This window comes from Suncus etruscus, chromosome 17, assembly GCF_024139225.1.
Source record: "Suncus etruscus isolate mSunEtr1 chromosome 17, mSunEtr1.pri.cur, whole genome shotgun sequence".
NCBI classification, from domain to species: Eukaryota; Metazoa; Chordata; class Mammalia; order Eulipotyphla; family Soricidae; genus Suncus; species Suncus etruscus.
The window spans coordinates 9,054,356-9,079,299 of record NC_064864.1 but is presented as its reverse complement, the minus strand read 5'-3'; the positions used below and the strand labels follow the sequence as shown (position 1 = coordinate 9,079,299).

The 24,944-nt window shown below is 38.4% G+C and overlaps 1 protein-coding gene and 1 pseudogene across 10 annotated transcripts in view; both read right to left on the bottom strand.

The window, feature by feature from the left end:
• Positions 1 to 24,944, bottom strand: part of ANK3 (ankyrin 3) — a 551,722-nt gene that overhangs the window by 161,454 nt on the left and 365,324 nt on the right. For all 10 annotated transcript variants that reach the window (XM_049790516.1, XM_049790512.1, XM_049790515.1 and 7 more), the window contains 5 exons: positions 17,209 to 17,307; positions 8,513 to 8,710; positions 6,678 to 6,776; positions 2,335 to 2,433; positions 428 to 526 (listed from right to left, as the gene is read on the bottom strand). In XM_049790516.1, the coding sequence (XP_049646473.1) occupies positions 428 to 526; positions 2,335 to 2,433; positions 6,678 to 6,776; positions 8,513 to 8,710; positions 17,209 to 17,307 (594 nt within the window). The remainder of the gene's footprint in view (positions 1 to 427; positions 527 to 2,334; positions 2,434 to 6,677; positions 6,777 to 8,512; positions 8,711 to 17,208; positions 17,308 to 24,944) is intronic.
• LOC125995195 (uncharacterized) lies at positions 15,175 to 15,335 on the bottom strand (annotated as a pseudogene).

The following is a 24,944-nucleotide window of genomic DNA, read 5'->3' as shown; positions in this document are numbered from 1 at the left end:
ACATACATGATTGTGTTTGGGTTTCAGTCATGTAAAGAACACCCCCCATCACCAGTGCAACATTCCCATCACCCATGTCCCAAGTCTCCCTCCTCCCCACCCGACCCCCGCCTGTACTCTAAACAGGCTCTCCATTTCCCTCATACATTCTCATTATTAGGACAGTTCAAAATGTAGTTATTTCTCTAACTAAACTCATCACTCTTTGTGGTGAGCTTCCTGAGGTGAGCTGGAACTTCCAGCTCTTTTCTCTTTTGTGTCTGAAAATTATTATTGCAAGAATGTCTTTCATTTTTCTTAAAACCCATAGATGAGTGAGACCATTCTGTGTTTTTCTCTCTCTCTCTGAAAACTGCTTGATTTTCAAACCAAAAACCACACACACAAACATACCTCATTAGCAAAGGCTTTTTTGGATGGCACATACCTTAGCTTTAGCTTCTACCTGAGCGCCATCTTGCACTAAATATCGCACAACTTCTGCCTGGCCAGAACGAGCTGCCATGTGTAGGGCTGTTTCTCCTCTCTGAAGAATAAAAACAAAAGGAAATCAACTGCAGATTAGAAGGACAGTAGTTCAGTTCATTTACAGAGACTTTATTACATAGGTTTGTTGTTGTTTTGGGTGTTGCTGGTGTTGAAACAAGAGAGATTTTTATTGAAATATATCTAGACAGATGTAAGGGGAAAGAGAGAAAGTATATGTTTGAGAGAGGATGCAAGCTACTCCAGAATGGAAACAGGCAAGCAAAGAGACACAGGCGATGTGCTATGTAGATGGAAGAACACAAGCTGAAGGGCAAACCATCACAGAGATTTTTGGAAAAGGACCAAGTACTTGTTAACTGTAGAAAAGAAAAAAATTAACCCCCTAAGAACTGTTTAGGTACCTGGTCCATGACAGGAACACTTGCTGCTCTTTTAAGAAGCCAAGTTATGTGCAGAGTCAGGAATAATGCTGTCATATCCTAGCTTACTTTTCTTCAGGTTTATTGGGGGTTGAAAGGTGAAGAACACTCATAGTAACCAGTAAATAAGTAAACGAGTGGAAGGGAAGAAGAAAGCCCACCTTCAGGGCCAATGTTCAAGACTTCCCGATTTGTCTTATTTTGTGTAAGAATATTGTTTTATTTCACCAGTTCATTTTCACAAAACCAGTTCTATAATCTGGTGTGTTAAGATATAATGCTGTTCAAAGGTAAAGTCTTAATTCTATAAAACAATGCCAAATATCACCCAGATTGGGGCTGGTAAGTTATAACTCTGGCACTTGTGTCGAGGCTCCTGGTTCTGTAAAGTCATGCTTATTTAGCAAGACAGCATCAGCCCATAAACTATGAACTGAGTCCCATAGGTTTGCTCGAACATGGTCAAACATGCTAGAGAGAAATTAGTTTCAAATTATTTAAAATTATAGTAATAGTACTTGAACTGCCTTCTTATCTCATACATAATACTTAGTACTTCTATTATAAAAATGGAAACCCAAAAGAGAACTAAAAAAAAAAGCCCACAAAGAATTGCAACCATAAGAACTTCATGACTTGAAGTCCTAACAAACTAGTTTGTGATCAAATAGATCTTGTTCCTTGGAAGTAAAGGAATCAAAGGTATTCTCAAAGTTTGTTCTTTGAAGTAGTAAGAGTAATTAATGTAATTCTAATAAATATCTAATAAATAAATAAAATTGTTACCAATTTCTTAAATACTTCCGATTAATATTTTTGGTTTTATTATTTGGGGCCCCCCTTGGCAATACTCAGGGGCTACTCCTGGCTATGAAATCAGGAATGACATGTGGTGGTGATTGGTGGTAATATGGGATATCAGGGATAGAAACTGGGATGGCTGAGTGCAAGGTTAGTGGCCTACGTACTGTACTATCTCTCTGACCCTATGACCTTAAAATTATTCTATTACTTGGTTGTTTGTTTTTGGATGACACCAAGAGGTGTTCAGTGCTTATTCTTGGCTCTGTACTCAGGAAGCTCCTGGCAGACTCAGGGTACCATTAAAGTTTGTCCTGGATTGAACTGAATTGAACTGAAATGACTGCTTGCAAGGTAGATGACTTACCTGCTATCCTATCTATTGCTCTGGCCCCTTAAAATTATTTTTCTTTTTCGGTTTTTGGTTTTGGATCACACCTGGCAGCGCTCAGGGGTTCCTCTTGACTCTGTGCTCAGAAATCACTCCTGACAGGCATTGGGGACCACATGGGATGCCGGGATTCAAACCACCATCAGTCCTGAGTCAGCCGCTTGCAAGGCAAATGCCCTACCACTGTGCTATCTCTCTGGTCCCCCCTTAAAATTATTTTTAAAAAAGACTTACCACATTGGTGGTATTTGGTGAGGCTCCATGGTGCATTAGTTGTGATACAATATTTACATGTCCCATGAAGGCAGCAACATGGATTGGGGTAAGGCCCGACTAGACAGAAAAGAGGAGACAATGATTAACTGTAAGAAAGATATTGGTCTGCCTGTGTATTATTAGTCAATTAAGGATGAATTAATTCATTCTTATCCACCCACACAGCCACTTACCATAATAGTCTAGTGGCCAGATCAGAAGATTATCAGAATATTTTCCACTATGTCACATATTTTATAAGGTATCATAATAATAATTTCCCTAAAGCAAGTTTTGTGATTATGAAAGGTTTACGGCATAACATTAAAGGGGAAAATGTATCACACATACATTTTACATATTTCTATAAAAATAATTTAGGGTTTGGGGAGATAGTACAAGGGTTAAGACACTTGGTTTGCATACCACCAACCCTCTCACTACAAATAGCCACCTAAGTAAGCACCGTTTGGGTATCACTCTTGAGCACAAATTCAGAAATAAGCCCTGAGCACCACTGGGTGTAGTAAAACATCCCAATATATCAATAATTTAGAGATATAATTTATAAAAATAACAATTTTAAATATTTTTCACTTTGCTAGTACAGCTTCCCTATATGATTATGTGTGAGAGAAGCATGCATGATTATGTACAAATGAATAACAAGCCAATTTTTAGATCAGATTACATTAGTCTTTAAAGATTATTTCTATGTACTCAGAATAAACAAATCACATTATACATAAAAGCATGGCACCTAAGAAGCAATCCCCACCCATAAAACAAGCTATTCAAGATTAAAAATTGACTCATTTAACCTAAGGAATATAAATTAAGATGATCTAATTAAGGAAATATACAATGAATAGTATATATATATATATATATATATATATATGTATTTATAACTTGTTAGATCTGCTTCCAATCTTACACACATGTACATATATACTTTTTTTTAATGTTTGGCTTTTTCTATGGCTATTTAATTTTGATGTTTGTTTTGTTATCACACCTAGCAGTGCTCAGTGATTACTCCTGGCTCTGTGCTCAGAAATTACTCCAGGCAGACTTGGGGGGACCATATGGAATGCTGTGGATCGAACCTGGGTCAGCTGCGTGCAAGTCAAACACCCTACCTGCTAATGTATGCTCAGCCCCTAATGTTAATTTTTTAAAAAATTTATTTCTGCTCATACAATAAATATTATAACCTAATGAAATATTTAATGACTATTAAATGACTGTTTTTAAAGGATGGATACAAATCTCAAGATAAATATAAGAAATATAAAAATTGTGAAAGGAATTTTTTCTGATTGGAGAAGAATATTTTCTGATTCAAGATTCTGGTTGCCCAGACTTCTTAGAGACAACGGAGGAAAATGACCTTTTAACAACAGCAGGGGGAGCTGTTGGGATGTAAATGAACTAAGCCCTCACTGGCTCAAGGAAGTTGACCTTTCTCATCATTGGTTGACACCTCTGCAAACTCAAGCATTAGGCAATAATCTACTTTTATAACAGAATCCATTCATCTTTAAACAGGATTACCATACACTAATAATAAACTTATTTTATAAGTAAGAAGGCACCTACCATAAAGTCATATATGACTAAAAAAAAACAAACAAAACAAGTCATATAGGACTGATGAAAGAGCAAACTGGTATCAATATTTTCAACGATTTAATATTTAAAAATCAGGAGTGCTTCAAATCATGGCACATACTTGACTTGCAAGTAAGAAACTGAAGAAAAGGCACAACTAGGACCACCTCTTATTTTTACATTTGGAACATATCTTTTTTGCAGCATTCAACAAGCCTTTATTGAAGACTTCAAGATGAATGTAGCTATATTGTGGGCATATAAAAAGCATTAAACTCAAATATGACTCGAGGAAGCCTACAGGTTTAGAGGAAGGGTCAGGGAGAGGAGGTTGGGACATTATCAAGATAGCTGGACAAACTCTTCGGAGGAAGCACATAATGAAGAGGGAATGTTTCTAAGGAACAACATTGAGACCAGACCACTGTGTGAGGAGAGGTTTCCTAGGAAAGAAGATACCCCCGTACCTGATTCTACAAGGTTACCCTAGCAATGTGAGCATAATACATTGAGAGTGCAGAGTTATGATGGGGAATAAAAGTATATGTATTTTATTATTTTTATTTTTAAATTTTATGTTATTATTATGTTATTATTTTGATTTATAAGTTCATTCACAGTTGGGTTTCAGACATACAATCCCACCACCAATGTCAATCTCCCTCCACCATATTCCCATAGTGTATCCTTTACTACCATCTTTTGCCCCTAAGCCGGACAGTATAACAAACTCATTAACAGTTTAGATGGCTAGAGTTTGGGTCTTTTGATTCCACTGTTGCTGACTTCGGCATGGATATTTAGTTCTGTCCCTTTTGTTTTTATCTCCACTAATGAACTTGGGACCACTTATCCACTGGCCCCATCCTTTCATATTTGTGTTTCTCCTTTCCCACTCATTTCTTTCTTTGTCCTCACTATGCTACGGGTCAAGTGTCTTTGAGACAACTCCCATTTAGACCACTGAATTTCTTTCTTCTTTCTTTCTTTCTTTCTTTCTTTCTTTCTTTCTTTCTTTCTTTCTTTCTTTCTTTCTTTCTTTCTTTCTTTCTTTCTTTCTTTCTTTCTTTCTTCCTTCCTTCCTTCCTTCCTTCCTTCCTTCCTTCCTTCCTTCCTTCCTTCCTTCCTTCCTTCCTTCCTTCCTTCCTTCCTTCCTTCCTTCCTTCCTTCCTTCCTTCCTTCCTTCCTTCCTTCCTTCTTTCTTTCTTTCTTTCTTTCTTTCTTTCTTTCTTTCTTTTTGGTTTTTGGGTCACACCTGGCAGCGCTCAGGGGTTACTCCTGGCTCTATGCTCAGAAATCGCCCCTGGCAGGCACGAGGGACCATATGGTATGCCAGGATTCGAACCACTGTCTTTCTGCATGAAAGACAAACACCTTACCTCCATGCTATCTCTTTGGTCCCACCACTGAATTTCTTTAAGGAGTTATTCTAAATACCATATATAAGTGATATCATTCTGTATTTATCCTTCTTTCTCTGGCTTTTTTTTTTTTTTTTGGTTTTTGGGCCATACCCAGCGGTGCTCAGGGGTTACTCCTGGCTGTCTGCTCAGAAACAGCTCCTGGCAGGCACGGGGGACCATATGGGACACTGGGATTCGAGCCAACCACCTTTGGCCCTGGATCGGCTGCTTGCAAGGCAAGCGCCGCTGTGCTATCTTTCCAGGCCTTTTTTCTGGCTTATTTTATTTAACATAATATCTTCCAATTCCATCCATGTTGTGGCAAATTACATGATTTCATCATTCCTCACATCTGTGTAGTATTCCACTGTATACAGGTACCACATCTTCATGATTCTACTTGTCTGTTGTTGGACATCTAGGTTGATTCCAAGTCTTAGCTATTATACTGAGTGCTACAGTGAATAGCGATGTGCATACCTCCTTTTGGATGAATGTATAAAAGTATGTTTAATCTTGAGAAGTAATCCAGCTAGAATCCATAGAGATCAAAGCCCTGGTGAGGGGTTGGACAGAGCAGGATAGGGGCAGGGTGGTGGAATAGGACGACTACGACTGAGCATTTGCCACGCTCTGGTGGCTGTGATGAAGTTTCAGTCCTGATTCTACTGGATTATTTCTCCGAGTTTTGAGTTGGTTTGTACAAGGGAAAGCAAGGACTATCCTTTACAAACTCCAGCAATTCTGTTCATGGAGTCTATGCTTTTCTAGAGAGCAATTTTCACTGCACAAACACAGAAGTTGTCATGAGCAGGGCTGATTAACCTCACACTTTTGGGATAGATGATTTTTGTTCTTGTAGGAGGTGACAACTCTGTACACTGTAGAATGCTTAGTAATAGTGCTGTCCTCTAGCCAAAAGACACAAATAGGATCACCTAGAACTGATCATTAGAACTATTGCCAAACACTGCTGGGGGTGTGCGTGGTTGGGCTTGGGCTGGGGGTTTGCTTCTAATCCAGAAACACTCTATTACAAGGCTTCAGAGAAATGATGCTTCCATGATGCTGCTATTCACCCCTGCACAAGAAGTTGTGGTTTGGACTGTGCTTTGTCATGGCAAGGCATTTGCACTCACCCACCTATACTATGGTTTGCCAATCTAAGGACTAGTAGCCCACTGGAGGAGAGTTCAGGAATCACACAGAGAACCAAGCCAGTCCTTGGGGATGGTGTGGGACTCAGAGATGTTACATGTTCAGCATGCCTTGGGAGTCCTCCAGATCCTCCCCTGGCCCCCTCACCTCGGTTACGGCTTGGATGGATGCGCCATGCTTCAGAAGGAGTTCCATCACTTTAATTCGATTCTTCTTGCAGGCAATATGAAGAGGGGTAAAGCCATTCTGTAACAGACAAAGGTATTTTTTTGGTTGGCCACTTCCCACTGAACTCTATTTTTACCATCTGTGGCGAAAGTTTCATTAAAGTGATATTTTAAAAGGATCTGGAAATAAAAGGGAGTTAAACAGAATGCACATTGTTTTCTGGAAGCACTTGAGCTACTACTAGGAATTCAAGATACCTTGCTTGTTCTAAGTAGGAAGATAACTACAATCATAATTTCTGGAAGCTTAGGTAAAGTGGTCATGAATTTTCTAAGAATATTTTGCATGTGAATTACTATTTCAAATAATATGTGCCTCCTTTACTTTGGACTTCAAAACAGGACCAAATGTATTTACTTCCTTCTCAAAATTAAAAATATCTGCTTAATATGGGGAGACAGGTCAACAGCTCTTTAAAGATGACTCTTGGGTGAGTTTTTAGAAATATAAGCACAATGTTGGTGCTTGGGGTGGGAGAACTCTCTCATTCTTTCCTATCCACTGTGAATTCTAAGACTTGCAGAGATCTGAAGAGCAGAGTACTCAGAAATGGCTGAGGACCAGTTGAACCAGAATGATTCCACTCACGGAGGAGTGAGACACTTTGTAGGAAGGTTCAACTATTAATTTACAACAAAGCCACTAGCAATGCCACAAATTATACTGAACATTATGGTGAATGATTAATATGGGTATTTACCCTGAATCAAATTTAAACAGCTCATCAACTTGGAGCCATTTTAATTTAATTTTTTCCAGGCATAAGAAATCCCATCTTAAAAAAATAAGAAAAGAAATGCCATCTGACAGCAAAACCCCAAATCTTGTAGAGCTCAAGGGTAAGCTGCACATCATTTCAGGAATTCAGGTGACACACAAGACCAAAATTTTAGATCTTCTCAATAGGAAAGTATTTAACTAGAATATTTGATGGGGGTCAAAGAAATCATACATCAGGTAGAGCATTCCCCACTTCTGGCCCACCAGGGTTCAATCCCTGGGACCCCATATGATTTCCTTAAGCCCCACAGCACTGATCTCTGGGTACAGAGCCAAAATACCTGGAGTAAGCCCTGAGCAACATTGGATATGGCTCAAAAAAAATCTTTAAAAATAATTTGAGTAATATAAAACCGCAGCTCACAAATGCCTGTGTCTCTCATATTTTAAATAAAAGTTCTTTGATTATGTCACACCCCTATTTATGATATCAGAGAAAATTTACAATGCACAGTATTGGAGGTCGGTCTACAGTAAGATAGGTGGCCTAATCAGTGCCTTTATAGTTGGACAGGCTTTAGATTTCATGTACATAAGAATCACCAGCGTGAACATACAGACGTTAATGACCAAGTCTTATCTGTCTTCTTCAGTGCAGAAACAGAGACCCTATGCACCTTTATAGGATCTTTCCAAAGGATGATCCTTTGGAAAATGCTCACAAGACACTCAATTCATTTAGCCAGACAAGCAAGTTTGACTTAGTCAAAGAAAATCTCTTCCCTTAATTTTTTAAAAATTTTTGGGGTCATATCCGGTGGTGCTCAGGGCTTACTCCTGGCTCTCTGCTCAGAAGTCACTCCTGGAAGGCACAGGGGATCATATGGGATGCTGGGATTCGAACCACCATCCATCCTGGATCAGCTGCATTCAAGGCAAATGCCCTATTGCTGTGCTATCTCTCTGGCCTAAGAAATCTCTTCCAAGGAGTGAGTACACTAACGCAGGTTGGATTGACTGTCTGAACCACTCACCAGGGCTTTGGCATTGGGATTCGCTTTCTTGTCCAGGAGAACCTTTGCGACCTTGTAATGGCCACAGTGGGCAGCCACGTGCAGGGAGGTCAGGTAGTCATTGGTGACATCATCCACGGGCACATTATGCTGCAGGAGAAGCTGGACACAGTTTAAGTGATCCCCTTGTGTGGCCATGTGCAATGGAGACAGTCCATTCTGGAAACATAAGAAAATAAGAGTCAGTTATTTCACCTTTCAAACACAAGTGTGCCAAACACAGATAGACCACAGAAGTGAAAAGATGAAAACCTTAGTTTTTCACAGAGGAAGGTTTTGAAAAGGTTTTACCAACAATTTATGAATAAAACATGTTTTTTAAAATGAGTCTCTCATTTATACAGATTAAAAATTAATTCCTTTGATTTAAAAATAATATCAACTGACCTAAGATTTCATTTTTTATTACTTTATCAAAATAACATATTAAACATATTTACTGTTAGGCACTATAGTTCAGATCCACTTCCCTCCATAGTTTTGTCCCCTTTCCCTTCCAATTCCCATGGTAAGCTTCCAACCGAAGACTAGTTCTGAATTTCTGTTGTCTTGGGGCATTTGTTATTCCCCTACTATATTTCTTTATGTCCCTCTATTAGTGAGATCATTCTATATGTTCTTATTCCATCTGACTAACTTCATCCAGCATGGTTCTTTCCAGATCCTTCCATGTAGCCAGCAAATTGTATGATGTCATCTTTTCTTATAGCTGTGTAGTATTCCATACTACAGTGTCTTTCTCTATTTATCTGTTCTCAGTTCCTTGGATTGAATAAATAAATGTTTAAAACATTTAGGCACTGTTACTTACAAAGTTTTTATAACAGAGTTTTAGGGATTCAATGTCCTCTTCCCAACGTTACTAACAGTGTCCCTTTACCAAAAAATTGGAATTCTTAATATTGAAAATAAAAAAAGGATAAAGCAAAGGCATGGGCAGAATGGTATTCATATTGGTTATAAGACTTACTTTTATTTTTTCTTTAAAATTTACTAATATTTTGGCCAGAGTGATAGCACAGTGGTTTTCACATTTAACCTGTACATGGCTGATCCAGGTTCAATCCCCAGTAAACCATATGGTCCCCTGAGTCTGCCAGGAGTAATTTCCGAGTACAAATTCAGGAATAACCACTGAGTATAGATGGGTGTGGCCAAAAAAAATCACAAAACAAAACCTAAAACAAAAAAAGGTACTAAGATTTGATACTGACAACTATAATGATTTAATCCACAAAGTTTATGACAACTAGTTTCATTTCATATCAGTGTAGACAGAAGCCTTTTCCATTAATCTGGTATGCTCTTATGTCTAAATGAGAAAATGCAAGGCATTGGCTAATGCATTAACTAGTGCTTGTTACTGCTCGCTTAACCCAATTAGATTCAATGGCATAGTTAATTGTATGGAGTAAGTATGAGTAAAAATACCATTTAAAGAGTTGAAATGTAGGGGCTGGAGAAATATAGTACAGCAGATAATGAGCTTGCTTTGCATGTGGCTGACCAGGGTGCAAGTCTCAGACAGATATGGTACCTCAAGTCCCTTCAGAAGTCCCTGAACCAGGAGTAAACACTGAGCTCTGCAGATTCTGGCCCAAAAATAAAGGAAAAAGAAAAACATTGAATGGGGGGAGTGGTTGTGGGGTTTCTGTGACCTATATACTCCAGACTCCAAGAATTATTAATGGTCTCCTGAGCATATGGTATGTAGCCCTGCACACTCCTGGGCACTAGTGGGATGGCCATGATGTTCTCCAGCATTGCAGGACCCAACAGCACTGCACCCTTGTGCTCTAGCCTTGAACTACCTGTATTGGTTGGCTGAAAAATCTCTGGGAGTGATCCCTGGTTCCCCTGAGCCCCACTTGGAAAGCTGCCTCAAAACCCAACAGAGAATAAATGAATGGGTTCAAAGGTTAAATAACACCGTAACAAAGGTGTTATACTGGGTGCTGGGTATGATGATATGCATGGTACCCCTTCAGTAACAATATTGCAAACCATAGTGCCTAAAAGAGGAAGAGAAGGAGGTAGGGGATAAAAGAGAGAGGCAGGGAAGTAAGGAAAGGGGGAAAGGAGGGAGGGTTAAACGAGAGAAGGAGAAAGAGTAAGAGGGGGGCGCATATGGCAGGAAAGCAACTGGGACATGGTGGCAAAAAATGGGCATCGATGAAGGGATGGGTGCTGGAACACTGTATGACTGAAACTCAATCACGAACAACTTCCGAACTATATCTTATGGTGATTTAATTAAAATTTTTATTAATTATAAGAGGGCTAGAGCAGAGCTTCTCAATTATTTTCTGTCATGCCCTCCCCTAGGAGGAAGAAAACATTTTTTGTGCCTTCCATGACTGTAAATAGTATCTTTATTAAAAAAAACTTTAACCTGCAAAACAATAATATATAAAATAATTTGAGCTTAATTTTTAATCAGAGTGATGTCTGGCTTGATGGCTACAATGAGCACGTTTTACAATGCATAGCTTTTCGAAGCGGGGTTTGAAGCAGGACACAGCAACTCTCAGCTCCAGAGACATACAGAGACATAAACACGGGGCTTAGCTTGTTAGAACAGTGTTTGCTGAGGTCAAACGCGCCCCCCTTTATGGAGACTCATGCCCCCACTGGGAGGCACACCCTACTATTTGAGAAGCACTGGGCTAGAGTAATATTTAGTGTTTAGAACATGTTTCCTAATGAAGACAAAGCAATGTCACTCTTTTCAAGAATGCTGCATCTAAATATGGAAGCAAAAATGAAATGTCAGTGATTCAACCAAAATTATAATTAAAAAAATGAGGAGTCAGCTGGGGACTAGAGAGAAAGGACAGTGGGTAAGGCAGTTGATTTGCAGGTGGCTGACCTGGTCTTGATCCCTGGCACACCGTGTGGTGGCCTGAGTCCCAACAGGAATAAGCCAGGTGTGCACTAAATAATAACCCTCTGCCCCCAAAATAAGAAGTCAGGGCATTTTTAGAGAATCTAATTATGAAGGAGGCTTATGAACTACTACAGCAAATTTAACAAAGTTGATAGGGAAAAAGATGACCAAGATCTTCAATGTCCAAAAAGTTGTCAGGAATTCATTTTTGAAAGCAATGATATGTATTAAATGTGCCCAGAAGAAATGGGTATTCTGAGTCCTCAGGGCTCAACTGTTTCCCAAACTTACTTTTTTGAGAATTGAAATAATGAGTTCGGGAAGATAGCTTAAAGGGTGGGAGCAGGCAGGAGACCAGGCTCAATCTCTCGCACTATATGTATGGAGAGCATTGCTGAAAGTAGTTCCTTTACACTATCAGCTGAGACTCATAGAACATAATCTATGTCCACTCCTGCCTGACTTTTTTTTAAAAAATTTATTTCATTTATATCTTTTAGCTAGAACATCTTAGAACTCGAATCATTTTGTTGGGCCTCATAGTTCTATATCTTTCTACAACTTGAGAAGAGAAAAAAAAAAAAGCTGATGGAACCCAGGAGCCAAATGGTCTCAGGAGAATTGAGTTTAAAAAAAAAAAAAGGCCAGGCCCAAAGAGATAGCACAGCAGCGTTTGCCTTGCAAGCAGCCAATCCAGGACCAAAGGTGGTTGGTTCGAATCCCTGTGTCCCATATGGTCCCCTGTGCCTGCCAGGAGGTATTTCTGAACAGACAGCCAGGAGTAACCTCTGAGCAACGCCGGGTGTGGCCCAAAAACAAAAACAAAAACAAACAAACAAACAAAAGGCCATATCTAAATACCCAAAACAAAGTCAACAACAATAGTATCAAGAGATCCAAACTACAACAAACTAAACACAAAATGGACCTGTTATACCAGTAGTCCAGGGGGCTAAGGGTGAAGGTATGGGAGACATGCTGGGAACTCTGGTAAAGAAAGGTCAACACAAGTGGTGGGAATAGCACTGTCAGTATATGCCTGAAATACGACTTGTAATTCACAATGGTCTCAATAAAAAATTAAAACCAAAAAAACCAGTCTATGTCCCTTCATGATATCGATGTAATTTATTTCAATTATTTTTGTTTCTTGAAAGCAAGAGGTTCCTGGTGACATTGCCCATAGTCCTCAGCAAAACACCATGAAAATATAGGACAAAAATACCAATAAAATGTATGTAAATTTAAAGACTTTAAATACTGTCAATCAATCTGAATATTTTTGTCTTAAAATTTCCACTAGAGTATTTTTAATTAAAGAAGAAACTAAGGTGCAACAAGAATGGGAATAGTCCTCACTTAAATATTGCTACCCACAAGCGTATGTAGTGTTATTTCCTGCCTAAATATCCATTTGCTTTATGTTTTGATACTTTTTCAAAGAAAACATTCAGTAAACAAAAAAATTGCCTCAACCATTTGCAAGACAAGTGCCTTAACTCCAGTACAATCACATAGGACTCAAGATGAAAGACTTGAAGAACTGGACATAAGGTCTTAAAGTCAGGAATATACTTATTCAATTGTTATTTTTTCAACAAATACTTGTCAGAGGTACCAGAAACTGACTAAATAAAGGATTTTTTAATTTTATGGGAGAGAGTTAGAGAGCTCTGAGAAAATGATGAGTTAAAAAATGTGTAAAGAGGGGCCGGAGAGATAGCATGGAGGTAAGGCGTTTGCCTCTCATGCAAAAGGTCATCGGTTCGAATCCCGGCGTCCCATATGGTCCCCCGTGCTCGCCAGGAGCGACTTCTGAGCATGGAGCCAGGAGTAACTCCTGAGCACTGCCGGGTGAGACCCCCAAAAAAATGTGTAAAGATTGCAGACATTTGGGACAAATGAAGAGCAGAGGAATAATAAATAATAACAGGTCTTGTATATTCTAGGGATGATGGTTGAATAAGGAGTGGAATGAGAGATGAAATAAGAAGTTTATGATTGATGTATGAGAGAAACTTCTAGATAAACTAGATATATTATGGACATTTCCCCCATCTAAAATGCCACTAAAAGTAAGAAAATAACTTGAGGAAAAATCTACAAGAGCACACCCACTTAGACCCATAGGAAAGGAAGCAAAATCATATATGTAAAGTCTATAGGGTTTTGGAATCTAGAAAGAAGATTTAATGCAGTACCTCACCCAGAAGATATAAAGAGAGCTGCTGCCTATGTGTGTTTGGAGGTTATGAGCAAGCAGAGTGCTTTAAGGGTTGAGGATCAGCTCTGAGAAGAATGAAAACCCATGAAATGTATTTTGCCTCTATAATCATGGTATATAGATCCCCACTATGAGGAATTTCAAGCTTTCAAACTTTATTATTAGTGAACAGGGAACTGGAAAGGGCTAAGCTCCATAATCTAGCTGTAGCAAATAGCTAGTATAATTAAGATAAATTATCTACCTTGCAGAGTTTCTAAAAGGCAAGGAGGGGATAAGGAGATGCAGTATCTCCAATGATAAAGACAAGACTGCACTAAAATCAAAATTAGTTCAACTACATATAAACCTATCAGGTCTCCATTCCTTTCCAAATGCAGCAAAGCAAGATTACAGTATCCAAGTTTCCTGCAGGAAATTGGAAAATTGAGTTTCAGGAGAAAATGACTCAGAGAGATTCTAGATAAAGAAGTCCAATAGAGCAGAGGGTAATGATGATGCTTTGAACCGAGAATTGATGTTCAAAGAACTTAAAAAGACAGTTGGTTAAGGCACTTGGCTGGCACACAACCATCCCTGGAGCAATCCATTGGCATTGCAAAATGGTTCTATAATACCAGCCAGGAATGACTCCTGAGTGCTGAGCTAGAAGTCAATCTTGATCACTGTGGGGTATGGCCCCAAAACAAACAAAAAGAAAAAGGGGAGGAGAAGAGAGGAGAGGAGAGGAGAGGAGAGGAGAGGAGTGGAGAGGAGAGGAGGGAAGAGGAGAGGAGAGGAGAGGAGAGGAGAGGAGAGGAGAGGAGAGGAGAGGAGAGGAGAGGAGGGAAGAGGAGAGGAGAGGAGAGGAGAGGAGAGGAGAGGAGAGGAGAGGAGAGGAGAGGAGAGGAGAGGAGAGGAGAGGAGAGGAGAGGAGAGAGGAGAGGAGAGGAGAGGAGAGAGAAAGGACATCATAGTGTGGAGGGCTTAAATTCAAAACTTAGACTACCTCACTTCAGATCCTTGCTTTTCCCCTACCTCAAGTATCTGAGGAAGCAACAAACTCCTTGGGTTTTGCTTTCCAAATTTACGAAATGAGGTTCCCAGTAATGACAGCATCTTACAGAAGTACAGAGAAGACTAAGTGGGTTACATGAATAATATACACATGCAGTAATTCCTGTAGAAGATAAGTATTTAAGGCTAAAGTGTGTGCAGAGAAACAGGAAACAGATGCTTTTTTTCTTTTCCATTGAATACTAAACTTTATCTTTGATAAAGGAGCAAAATACATGAAGTGGAGCAAGGAATGTCTCTTGAACAAGTGGTGATGGGAAAACTGGTCCACCACATACAAAAAATGAACTTAGATCTCTGCCCGATGTCATGCACAAAAGTCAAACGAAAATGGATTAAAGACCTTATATTAGCCTTGACCTCAAGAGAAAAGCATAGGCAGATTTTTCATGACAAAGTAGAGGCAACTTTAAAGATGAAATGCTATTGACTAACAATTGGAAGCAAACATAAACAAATGGGGTCACATTAAATAAAGCTTTTGCACTTCAAAGGAAGTGAAGACCAGAATACAAAGAAATTATTTGTCTACCACTCATCTGATAAAGGGTAAATATATGATATATGTCATATATACATATATATACTTGATCTTAGCCAAAAGGCCGAGAAGCGATTATATATATATATAAAGCACATACAAGATGTATAAAAAATTTCCAAGACCATAAAAAATGGGGTGATGAGATAAAGAAAAATTTTCCTGAAGACATTCAAAAGGCCAAAATGATCCAAAAATGCATTTGATCACTAATTATCAGGGAAATGCAAATAAAACAACCATGAAATACCACCTCATCCCAAAGAGATTGGCATTTATCACCAAGAACAAAAGCCACCAATGTTGATGTAGATGCAGGTGTCTAAATTCACTACTGGTGTAAAAGTTGACTGAACCAACCATTTTGGAAACAAGCATGACCATTTCTCAAAAAAACTAGGATTGAATTTTGGAACGACCAGCCATTCTCCTTCAGAAAATATATTTTAATAGTCCCAAAATACAGTGCAAAAAGGGCATCTATACTTCTTTGTTTCATTGCACCACTATTTATAAGAGCCCAGATCTGGAAAGAATAAAAGTGCACACTAACAAAAGGCAAACTTATTAGTTTTGTTTTCCTAGGAAAGTCTGTATATCTCTATCATATTTGAATGTTTTGTAGGGTGATGGAGTCCTAGCAGATAAGATTATTGTCAATGCTGTTATGATACTTGTGTCAAAGATCAGACTCAGGACCTTACGCATGCCAGGCATAAACTCTGCCATGAAGCCATATTACAGGCTTGTATGACAAATGTTATCCCTTATTATTGTAAATATATCATTTTATTCTTTTCTGTCTTGAAGACTTTCTGCTGAGAAATATGATAGCCGAGGAAGATGCCCTTGGAAGATAGAGGACAGAAGGAACAGGAAAGGGGGTAAATTGCGTGATTAAATATTCTAGAACTTTGATGTGGGTATGGGAATGGTGTGAGTATATCAATTTCGATGTGAAGATGTATTTGTGAAACTTATCATTGTAAGTCAGTGGTGCAACAATGAACTCAATTATTGTTCTAATAAATAATGACACTAAACAAATTAATGCATAATAAGTTAATAATAAATGCAGTTCTTATAAATATTTTAATTCAATCTCTATGAGATATACAATTACAAAGTCGTTCATGATAAAAGTTTTAGTCAAACAATGTACAATACTCTTGACCAGTGTGTTATTTCCTACTACCAATGTCCCCAATTTCCTTCTGCCCTCCCTTCTGTCTGCTTCTGTGGCAGAAATCTCTTCTCTCTCTTTCGCTCTCTCTCTCTTTCTCTCTCCCTTTTAGACACTGTAATTTGCAATATTATTACTGAAGGGGTATCATGCATATCACTTTATCTCTTTTCAGCACTTAGTTCTTGTCCAGAATGATTATTTCCAACTTCATTGTCATAAAAGTCTCTTTTTTACCCTAACTGCACCCCACCCCAATATTTGTGTCAAGCTTCCTATCAGGGACTGGTTCTCTTAGTCCTCATCTCTATTGTCTCTGGATAATAGTACTAGATTATCTTTTTATTTTATATCCCACAATGAATATGATCATTTTAGGTTTGTCTGTATGTCTGTCCATCTACCTACCTACCTATCTATCTATTTATCTATCTATCTATCTATCTATCTATCTATCTATCTATCTATCTATCTATCTATCTATCATCTATCTATCTTGCTCAGTGTTACTCTCTAGAAAACAAAACAGACATGCCATCTCTACTCCTCTGTTCACGACAGCACTGTTCACACTACACAAAATCTGAAAACAACCTGCCTGTGAACAGAGTGAATAAAGAAATTATGTACATCTACACAATGGAATAATATGCAGCCACTGGGGAAAATGAAGCCATGAACTTTGCTTATCTGTGGATGAATAAATGCAATTTTTAAAAGCTGGAGTTAGCCAGAGAAAGGAAGCCAAGCTAAAGGAGGACAGTACCTTGGTCTTTGAAAGAATGGGGGCAGATCGATCGAGTAGCATCTCCACCACCTGCTCATGGCCACTTCTGGCTCCGCAGTGCAAAGGCGTCAGCCCATCCTGTGGAACAGAGGTGATAGACACTTCAGTAAGATTTTACAGGGGTTGTTTTTTTTGTTTTTTGTTTTTTTTTTTTGGGTGGGGGGTGAGCTGTCTCTAAAAACAGAGCATTTATTTTGAGAGTAATTGTACACCCAATGGGGTATGAGCAACAAACATTTACACAGACTTTGTGAAATAATTTGACATTCTAAGTTAGAGAACCAATCTTTTTTTCATAAGCAGTTACAAATGATGTCATTTCCTGCATATGACCCTAGTGACATTTTTGTATGTAACTGTCCAATTACTTTTCAAAAATATTCAGTAGATTCTAAAATTTTAAGTAAATAAATTTATAGAGAGAGCTTTTATACAAAACTTAGAAAAAGTTTTAAGATAGCAATTCGTAAAAAGAATTTCACATGGGGACTTTTCTCTCTAACATTTCTATTTCCATTCTACTCACCCTGCCCACACATATAATTTTATCTTAATGTAATATAATTTTATGCTAGAGTTCTATAGATTACCATATCATATTTCTATGCTGTGAAAATATATAATTTTAAATAATTTTTAAATATATCTTGAGAATATAAGCCTTTGAAATATCACTTAGATTAGAATTATCATTATAATTATCCAAACACAATGAATAAAAAAAAGAATATATTTAAAGATTTGGGAACTGGCAAGGAGGTGTAGAAAGCTTTAAATGCATATAGCCAGGTTTGACTATTTTACAATACATTAAAATTGAATTATTTTATTCAAATCACTTTTTAGATTGTATGAACAGATCTTACAAGTGAGTCTAATTATCCTAGTGAATAATCAATAAAATACTATTTCTAAACTACGAGTCAGATCTCATTAAAATTTCTTAAAGATAAAATTTGAATTACAAACATTATATAAACTAATTTGAACATCCTTGGAGCATGTTTAAATATTCAACTTTTTATGTTATCTTAAAACATTTGCTCTTAGAAACCAAATAATGCAATTTAGCAGTCTTTCAGGATTAACACACTTTTTTACTAAGAGTAAAATAAAATCCAAAAACAAATAATAAAATAAAATAAAAGTCCAAATGTCTTTCTGTTAATAAAAACCTGCAAGTAATTGAAATAAAAAGTATACAATAACTATATAGATACATGTATTTTCCAATTATAAAACAACTTTACCCAGATACTGTAGAATGCTGATTGTCTTTAATGAACTAAAAAGCCACATTTGTTTCCCTAATTATATTTTAAATAGATAATAGTATGATGTAATATATAATAAAGATATTTTCAAATTATGGTTATACAGAAAAAAGCAATTATTTTAGCCAAACTCGTTTATCTTTAACAATTATCTTCCTTAAGCAAAATAATAATACTGGCTGAAAGTGTTTATTTATCTAGGAGCAAAATCTAATGTAATTTCTTCATCCTCTGAAGTATATTATGCCTAACAGATATATTTTTTTCAGTTTTCACCCTTTAAAGACTTAAACATTTGCTTTTCTTCTTTTATTTAAATACTCTGGTTACAAAATTGTTCATTATTTGGTTTCAGTCTTACAATGTACATCACCCTTTATTAATGCGTATTTCCCATCACCAATGTTTTCAGTTCCCCCCCTCTTTTTCTCCCCCCCCCCTTTGAGACACTGTGGTTTCCACTATTGTTAACAATGGGGTACTGTGCCTATCACTTTATTTTTGTTCCGCACCCAGTTCCTGTCCAGAGTGATCAGTTCCAATTACCATTGTTAAAGGTTTTTTAATTATGGAAAACTCCAAAGACACTTCAGACTCCAGTAGACTAAATGGAATTATGAGTGTCTAGCAACCTGCTGCTTATCTACAATAATCCTGATTCAGTCATATCATATTGTCTTATTTAGACATTGTTTCCTGCATTATTATCCACAACATCACATTTTAGTCTCAAGGTCAACTCTGGATGATAGATATGATCTTTATTTTATAGGTCAAAACTCCAAGGTTCGAAGAGGTTCAATTATGTATCCAAGACCACACAGACCATAGTTAAGTGCTGACAGCATACCAACCATGGGCTATCTGAAAAGGAACTATATAGACAAAGAATCAAATTGGTCAAATTTTAGCTGCTCTGAGCTTTTATATTTTATTTTACTTTATTTATTTACTTTTTTATTCTTTTTTATCTTTATTTAAACACCGTGATTACAAATATAATTGTAGTTGTATGATTACAGTCATGTAAAGAACACCCCCCCTTTACCAGTGCAGGATTCCCACCACCAATTTCCCAGATCACCTACTCCCCACCCCACCCACACCTGTACTCGAGACAGGCTTTCTTTTTCCCTCATTCATTCACATTGTTATGATAGTTTTCAGTGTAGTTATTTCTCTAACTGCACTTATCACTCTATGTGGTGAGCTTCATGTCATTGGCTGTACCTACATGGGAGGATGGGGGGGAAGTAAGGGTTGAGACTAAGGGCAGTAAAATATTAGAAATGAGCTTTGTAGGGCAGTATCAAGGTCCCAGTACAAGATGGATTTTATGGATATATAGAATACATGCACACAATACTATCAATATGAAAACAAAGAGAAAAAATTTCCACTGACTGTCCCAACATAAACCAGTGCTAGAACAGCCTGCCCTCCTCCCAGAGCGCATTCCCATTAGTCTAGGGAGAGATAGGGGGAAAGCCTGTTGACCCCTATAGAGTCCACCTAGACCGGTACCCAGGGAAAAACTGAAATCCAGGAAAGGAAAAACCCTATACCTGGCAAGAGCTGGTCTCCAGAATCAAGGATGAAATCGGAAGCCAGATGTCTGCCCGCCCTCCTCCCCATGCACCTCCCACCTGGAGTATGGAGGGAGGGGGAACCTGAGGACCACTAAGAGTCCACCTGAACCCACTTCTGGCCTTCTGAGCTGGCACCCAGGGAAGGCCTGGAGTCAGGGGAAAATGACAAGGACAAGGATGGCTGGGGGCCTGCCAAGCCTCCCAGCACCCCCCAGGTTATTTATTTACTTAATTATTTTTGGTTTGGGTGCCACACCCGGCAGTGCTTAGGTGTCACTCCTGGCTCTGTGCTCAGAAATTGCTCCTGGCAGGCTCAGGGGACCATATGAGATGCCGGGAACCAAATCCAGGTCTGTCCTGGGTTGGCCGTGTGCAAGGCAAATGCCCTGCTGCTGTGCTATCTCTTCGGCCCCTGAACTTTTTTGTTTATATACTATTCTAAAGTCATTATGGGGTGTTTGTTTACAAAATCTAGAGACTTGGTTAGGAAACGTAACCTCATACACACAAACGCTGTCAAGTGTTACTGTTCTAGCTTTTATTCTTCATAGCTCCTTGCTGCAATGTCAAATTCAAATTCAGGGGGATCCTAAAGTTCTTAGTTAGATTGTCAAGAACTACCCAAAGGTCAACTCTTCCCACTTTTGTCTTACATCTTTTTGGTTTGTTTTGTTTTGCTCCACAACTGATGGATGATGCTCAGGAATTACTCCTGGAATTGCATTCAGGAAGCATTCCTGGGAGTGCTTTGGGGACCATAAGGGATGCCTGGGATTGAACCTGGATTGGCTGTGTGCAAAGCAAGTGCCTCACCCGTGGTACTGGCTCTTGTTTTTGCATTTCTAATACTGAATGCAAATAGCTGACTCCTTTGGTTCTTCTGCAAATTTGCTCCCTTATTTTTCAAATAAGCATTACTCTTCAAATAGCCAGTATCCTGGCAGGAGAGATGTCAGGTTACTGTACGAGAAATATGTCCCCAGGGCCTGGCTGTACAGTAAGTGTTGGCCTGCCTGCTGGGACATTCATAGGTTGGTTGAAAACCAGTGACTGGAATTAAAGTAAGGTTTTTAATTGGTATCAAAGCGTTTTGAGTCATAAGGAAACAGGACCCGCTAACCCACAGCAAGCCCGAAATTGGCCATTAGTGACTCACGTTGAGATTAGATGAAAGAAAGATAAAATCAAAAGGTTGACTTTAGCCGTTGACACCTAGCTTTAATTAAAAAAATAAACAAAACATGAATATTTGAATTTGAACAGGTTTTTCTCCTCTCATTTATTCCTCAGCTAAATCAAAATCCTCATATTAGTAAATTGTTCTAATATTACTGCTTATTAAATGAATCTTTCCCAATTTCTTTCATTTCTACTGCAATGGCTTTTGGTAGAAGCTTCTTGTTTTATTTCTTGCTAACCTTTTCCAGGCATACTCATTCTACTTCAAGGATTAGTATCTTATTTTACCCATACTGCATTATGTTATTTTTTACAGATTTTCTTTGGGGTGGAGCCCCACCAGGTGGCACTCAAGGGTCATTCCTGGCTCTGCACTCCAAATTACTCCTGGCAGCTTGGGGGATCAAATGGAATACTGGGGATAGAACCCAGGTCGGCCATGTGCAAAGCAAATGCTCTGGCCCCAATTCTTACAACTTTAAATGTTATATATGTGGACATTATAATGATAAAAGCTGATGAAAAAAGTGGGGCCAATAAATGGAAGGCTGGAGAAATAGCATGGAGGTAAAGCGTTTGCCTTGCATGTAGAAGGACAGTGGTTAGAATCCTGGCATTTCATATGGTCCTCCGAGCCTGCCAGGAGCCATTTCTGAGCATAGAGCCAGGAATAACCCCTGAGCGCTGCCGGGTGTGACCCAAAAACCAAAACAAACAAACAAACAAATAAATGGAAGGCTTCCTGGCACAAAGGTGGGGTGGAGAGATTATTATCAATATAAAGCAGACATATTAAATAACAAATTAAAAAACCCTGGTTGGCTCAGGGTCAGCAAGATAGTACTTGTCTAGGTAAAGCAAAGTAAAGTACTTATAAACAAGTGCACACACTGACCCCAGTTTATCCCTGGTACCCTACATGTGTGGTTCCCCGAGTACTGCCAGTAGTGATCTCTGAATATAGAGAGAGACAGGAATAAACCCATTAACACTACCGAGAGTATGGTTCATTCTATGTCCCCTAAAACAAACAAAATACCTGCCTAAATTCAAATGAACAGGAGGTCCTTAAAAATACCTCTTCATACGATCCAGCTATACCACTCCTAGGAATAGACCCTAGGAACACAAAAATACAATACAAAAATCCCTTCCTTATACCTATATTCATTGCAGCACTATTTACCATAGCAAGACTCTGGAAACAACCCAGATGCCCTTCAACAGATGAATGGCTAAAGAAACTGTGGTACATATACACAATGGAATATTATGCAGCTGTCAGGAGAGATGAAGTCATGAAATTTTCCTATACATGGATGTACACGGAATCTATTGAGTGAAATAAGTCAGAGAGAGAGAGAAAAACACAGAATGGTCTCACTCATCTATGGGTTTTAAGAAAAATGAAAGACATTCTTGCAATAATAAATTTCAGACACAAAAGAGAAAAGAGCTGGAAGTTACAGCTCACCTCAGGAAGCTCACCACAAAGAGTGATGAGTTTAGTTAGAGAAATAACTACATTTTGACCTGTCCTAATAATGAGAATGTATGAGGGAAATGGAGAGCCTGTTTAGAGTACAGGCGGGGGTCGGGTGGGGAGGAGAGAGATTTGGGACATTGGTGATGGGAATGTTGCACTGGTGATGGGTGGTGTTCTTTACATGACTGGAACCCAAACAAAATCATGTATGTAAATTAAGGTGTTTAAATAAAATATTTAAAAAAATACCTCTTCAATATAAAATAAGTTTGGGCATCAAATTTGGTTAATTTTGAAATGCCTTCTGTACCCCAAACCCATGATCCTAAAATCTACAGGTAGGACTAATCCTTGATCAGGAGAAGAAAACCCTTCTTCCTGGGAATGGGGAGTTTGAAAGAACTTTTCTAAGTTCTGCCACTCATAGGTGTTAGCTAACCTCCCTTCTTGCACCTTATATTCCTCCCTTCCTTAGCCCTCGGAGCAAACTGAATTGGAGGCTACTGCTCGGGCCTCATGTTAGCACTCTTGAGGTCTGAGTTTCATAGTATACTTAATCACTTAAATCATTTCTTTATGAGGTCAAGGTTACTAGTTCATCGGATATCTGAATCTCACAGAGCAAGTAATTCAGTGCTATATTCATTAAAATTGGGTAACAATGAGTAACGGGAGGCTTGGAGGGACCAGATGAGTTGTCGGGGTTAGAACCCAGGTCTGTCCTGAATCAGCAGCATGCAAGGCAAACACCCTACTTCTGTGCTATCTCTCCAGTCCCATCCTTGCTTTTTCTTAACCTACATTTCTAAAGAAACACTATGAAAACTATTTCTTTCCAGAAAAGTAAATTTCTCAATAAAAAAATCTTATCATTAAAATAATAAATATAATCTAAATTTTATGACTCTCAGGAGAGTAGAATAAGAGAAGTATTAAAACATTTCCACTCAAATGAGAGGTTTTCTCTGATTCAGTATGCAATTAGCTTAAAAAAGCCGGCAAATATTGTGCCTTAAAACATAGCAGCGAACTGTTGAACTTTGCTTAAATTTAGCATGTGCTTTTTCCAAATTAAAGTAAGAATTTTTACTTGCTTTAATCTCTGACAATTTATGATTAATATACATTGTCACTCACAATAGGCCGAGGCTAAAAAGCAGTTCTTCAACTGCATGCAATGCTCTCCAGTTGCAAGATACCAGACAAAAGCAATTCCTGGACTCAGGGGAGGCTGCGCCAAGCAAGGAAGCATATGCAAGTGGCAGAAGAGAAGGGGAGAGGGATGCTGAGTTGCCATGGCAACATGATGGGAGGGAAATGAAATTGCATGGGGTTAGTTGTTTTTTTTTTTTTCAATCCAATTCCCCTGATTTGTAAAGCACTCACATAACGAACAAGTATTCCCTTGGGCAGCATTCTGAAGCAGTGCAAACTGGGGAGACTAGAGCTCATATTTCATTTCAGTGACAATCATCTTATTAGTGAGGTGGGAACTCTGCACATCACTAGATGGACAAAATGTTCTCTGGTGCCAATCACGGAGCAAAGCTATGCACAAGTGAAGGCCAAAACACAGACACAGACACACACACACACACACACACACACACACACACACACACACACACACACACACACACACCTCTTTCAGGTTTGATTTTTCTAATGTGTATAAAGCAGAACAATAAGGCTTCACAGCCAGGAATACTGAACCTAGGATATGCCCCAAATATATTTACTTAAAAACAATTTACTTAAAGCCAATACTGAACACAAATGACTTGGAAAATACATTGAAGAAGAAAAATGTATTTTTAATCTGTATCCTCTAGTATTTACCTTTATTCTTTCTAAGCAAAATACCTCATTGTAGAAAGGGGAAAATACTAAGCAAAGAAAACATCTTGGATGATTATTAAGGGTGGAATTCTATAGAAGAGCTTTTGCCTTGCCTGTGTAAGGCCCTGGATTTGATGATCAGCACTACAAATAAATACCTATATCTATCTTTCTAGCTCTGTATATAGCACAAATAGCTGTGCAGTAAAACAAATGCCTCACATGTGAAAGCCAAGTAGACAGAACCCCAACCTTCCCCAAATAACAACATATGTGGGTCAAAGAGATCAAGTGGGTAGGGCACTTGTCTTGTTCTCTGTCTCTCTCTCTGTCTCTCTCTCTCTGTCT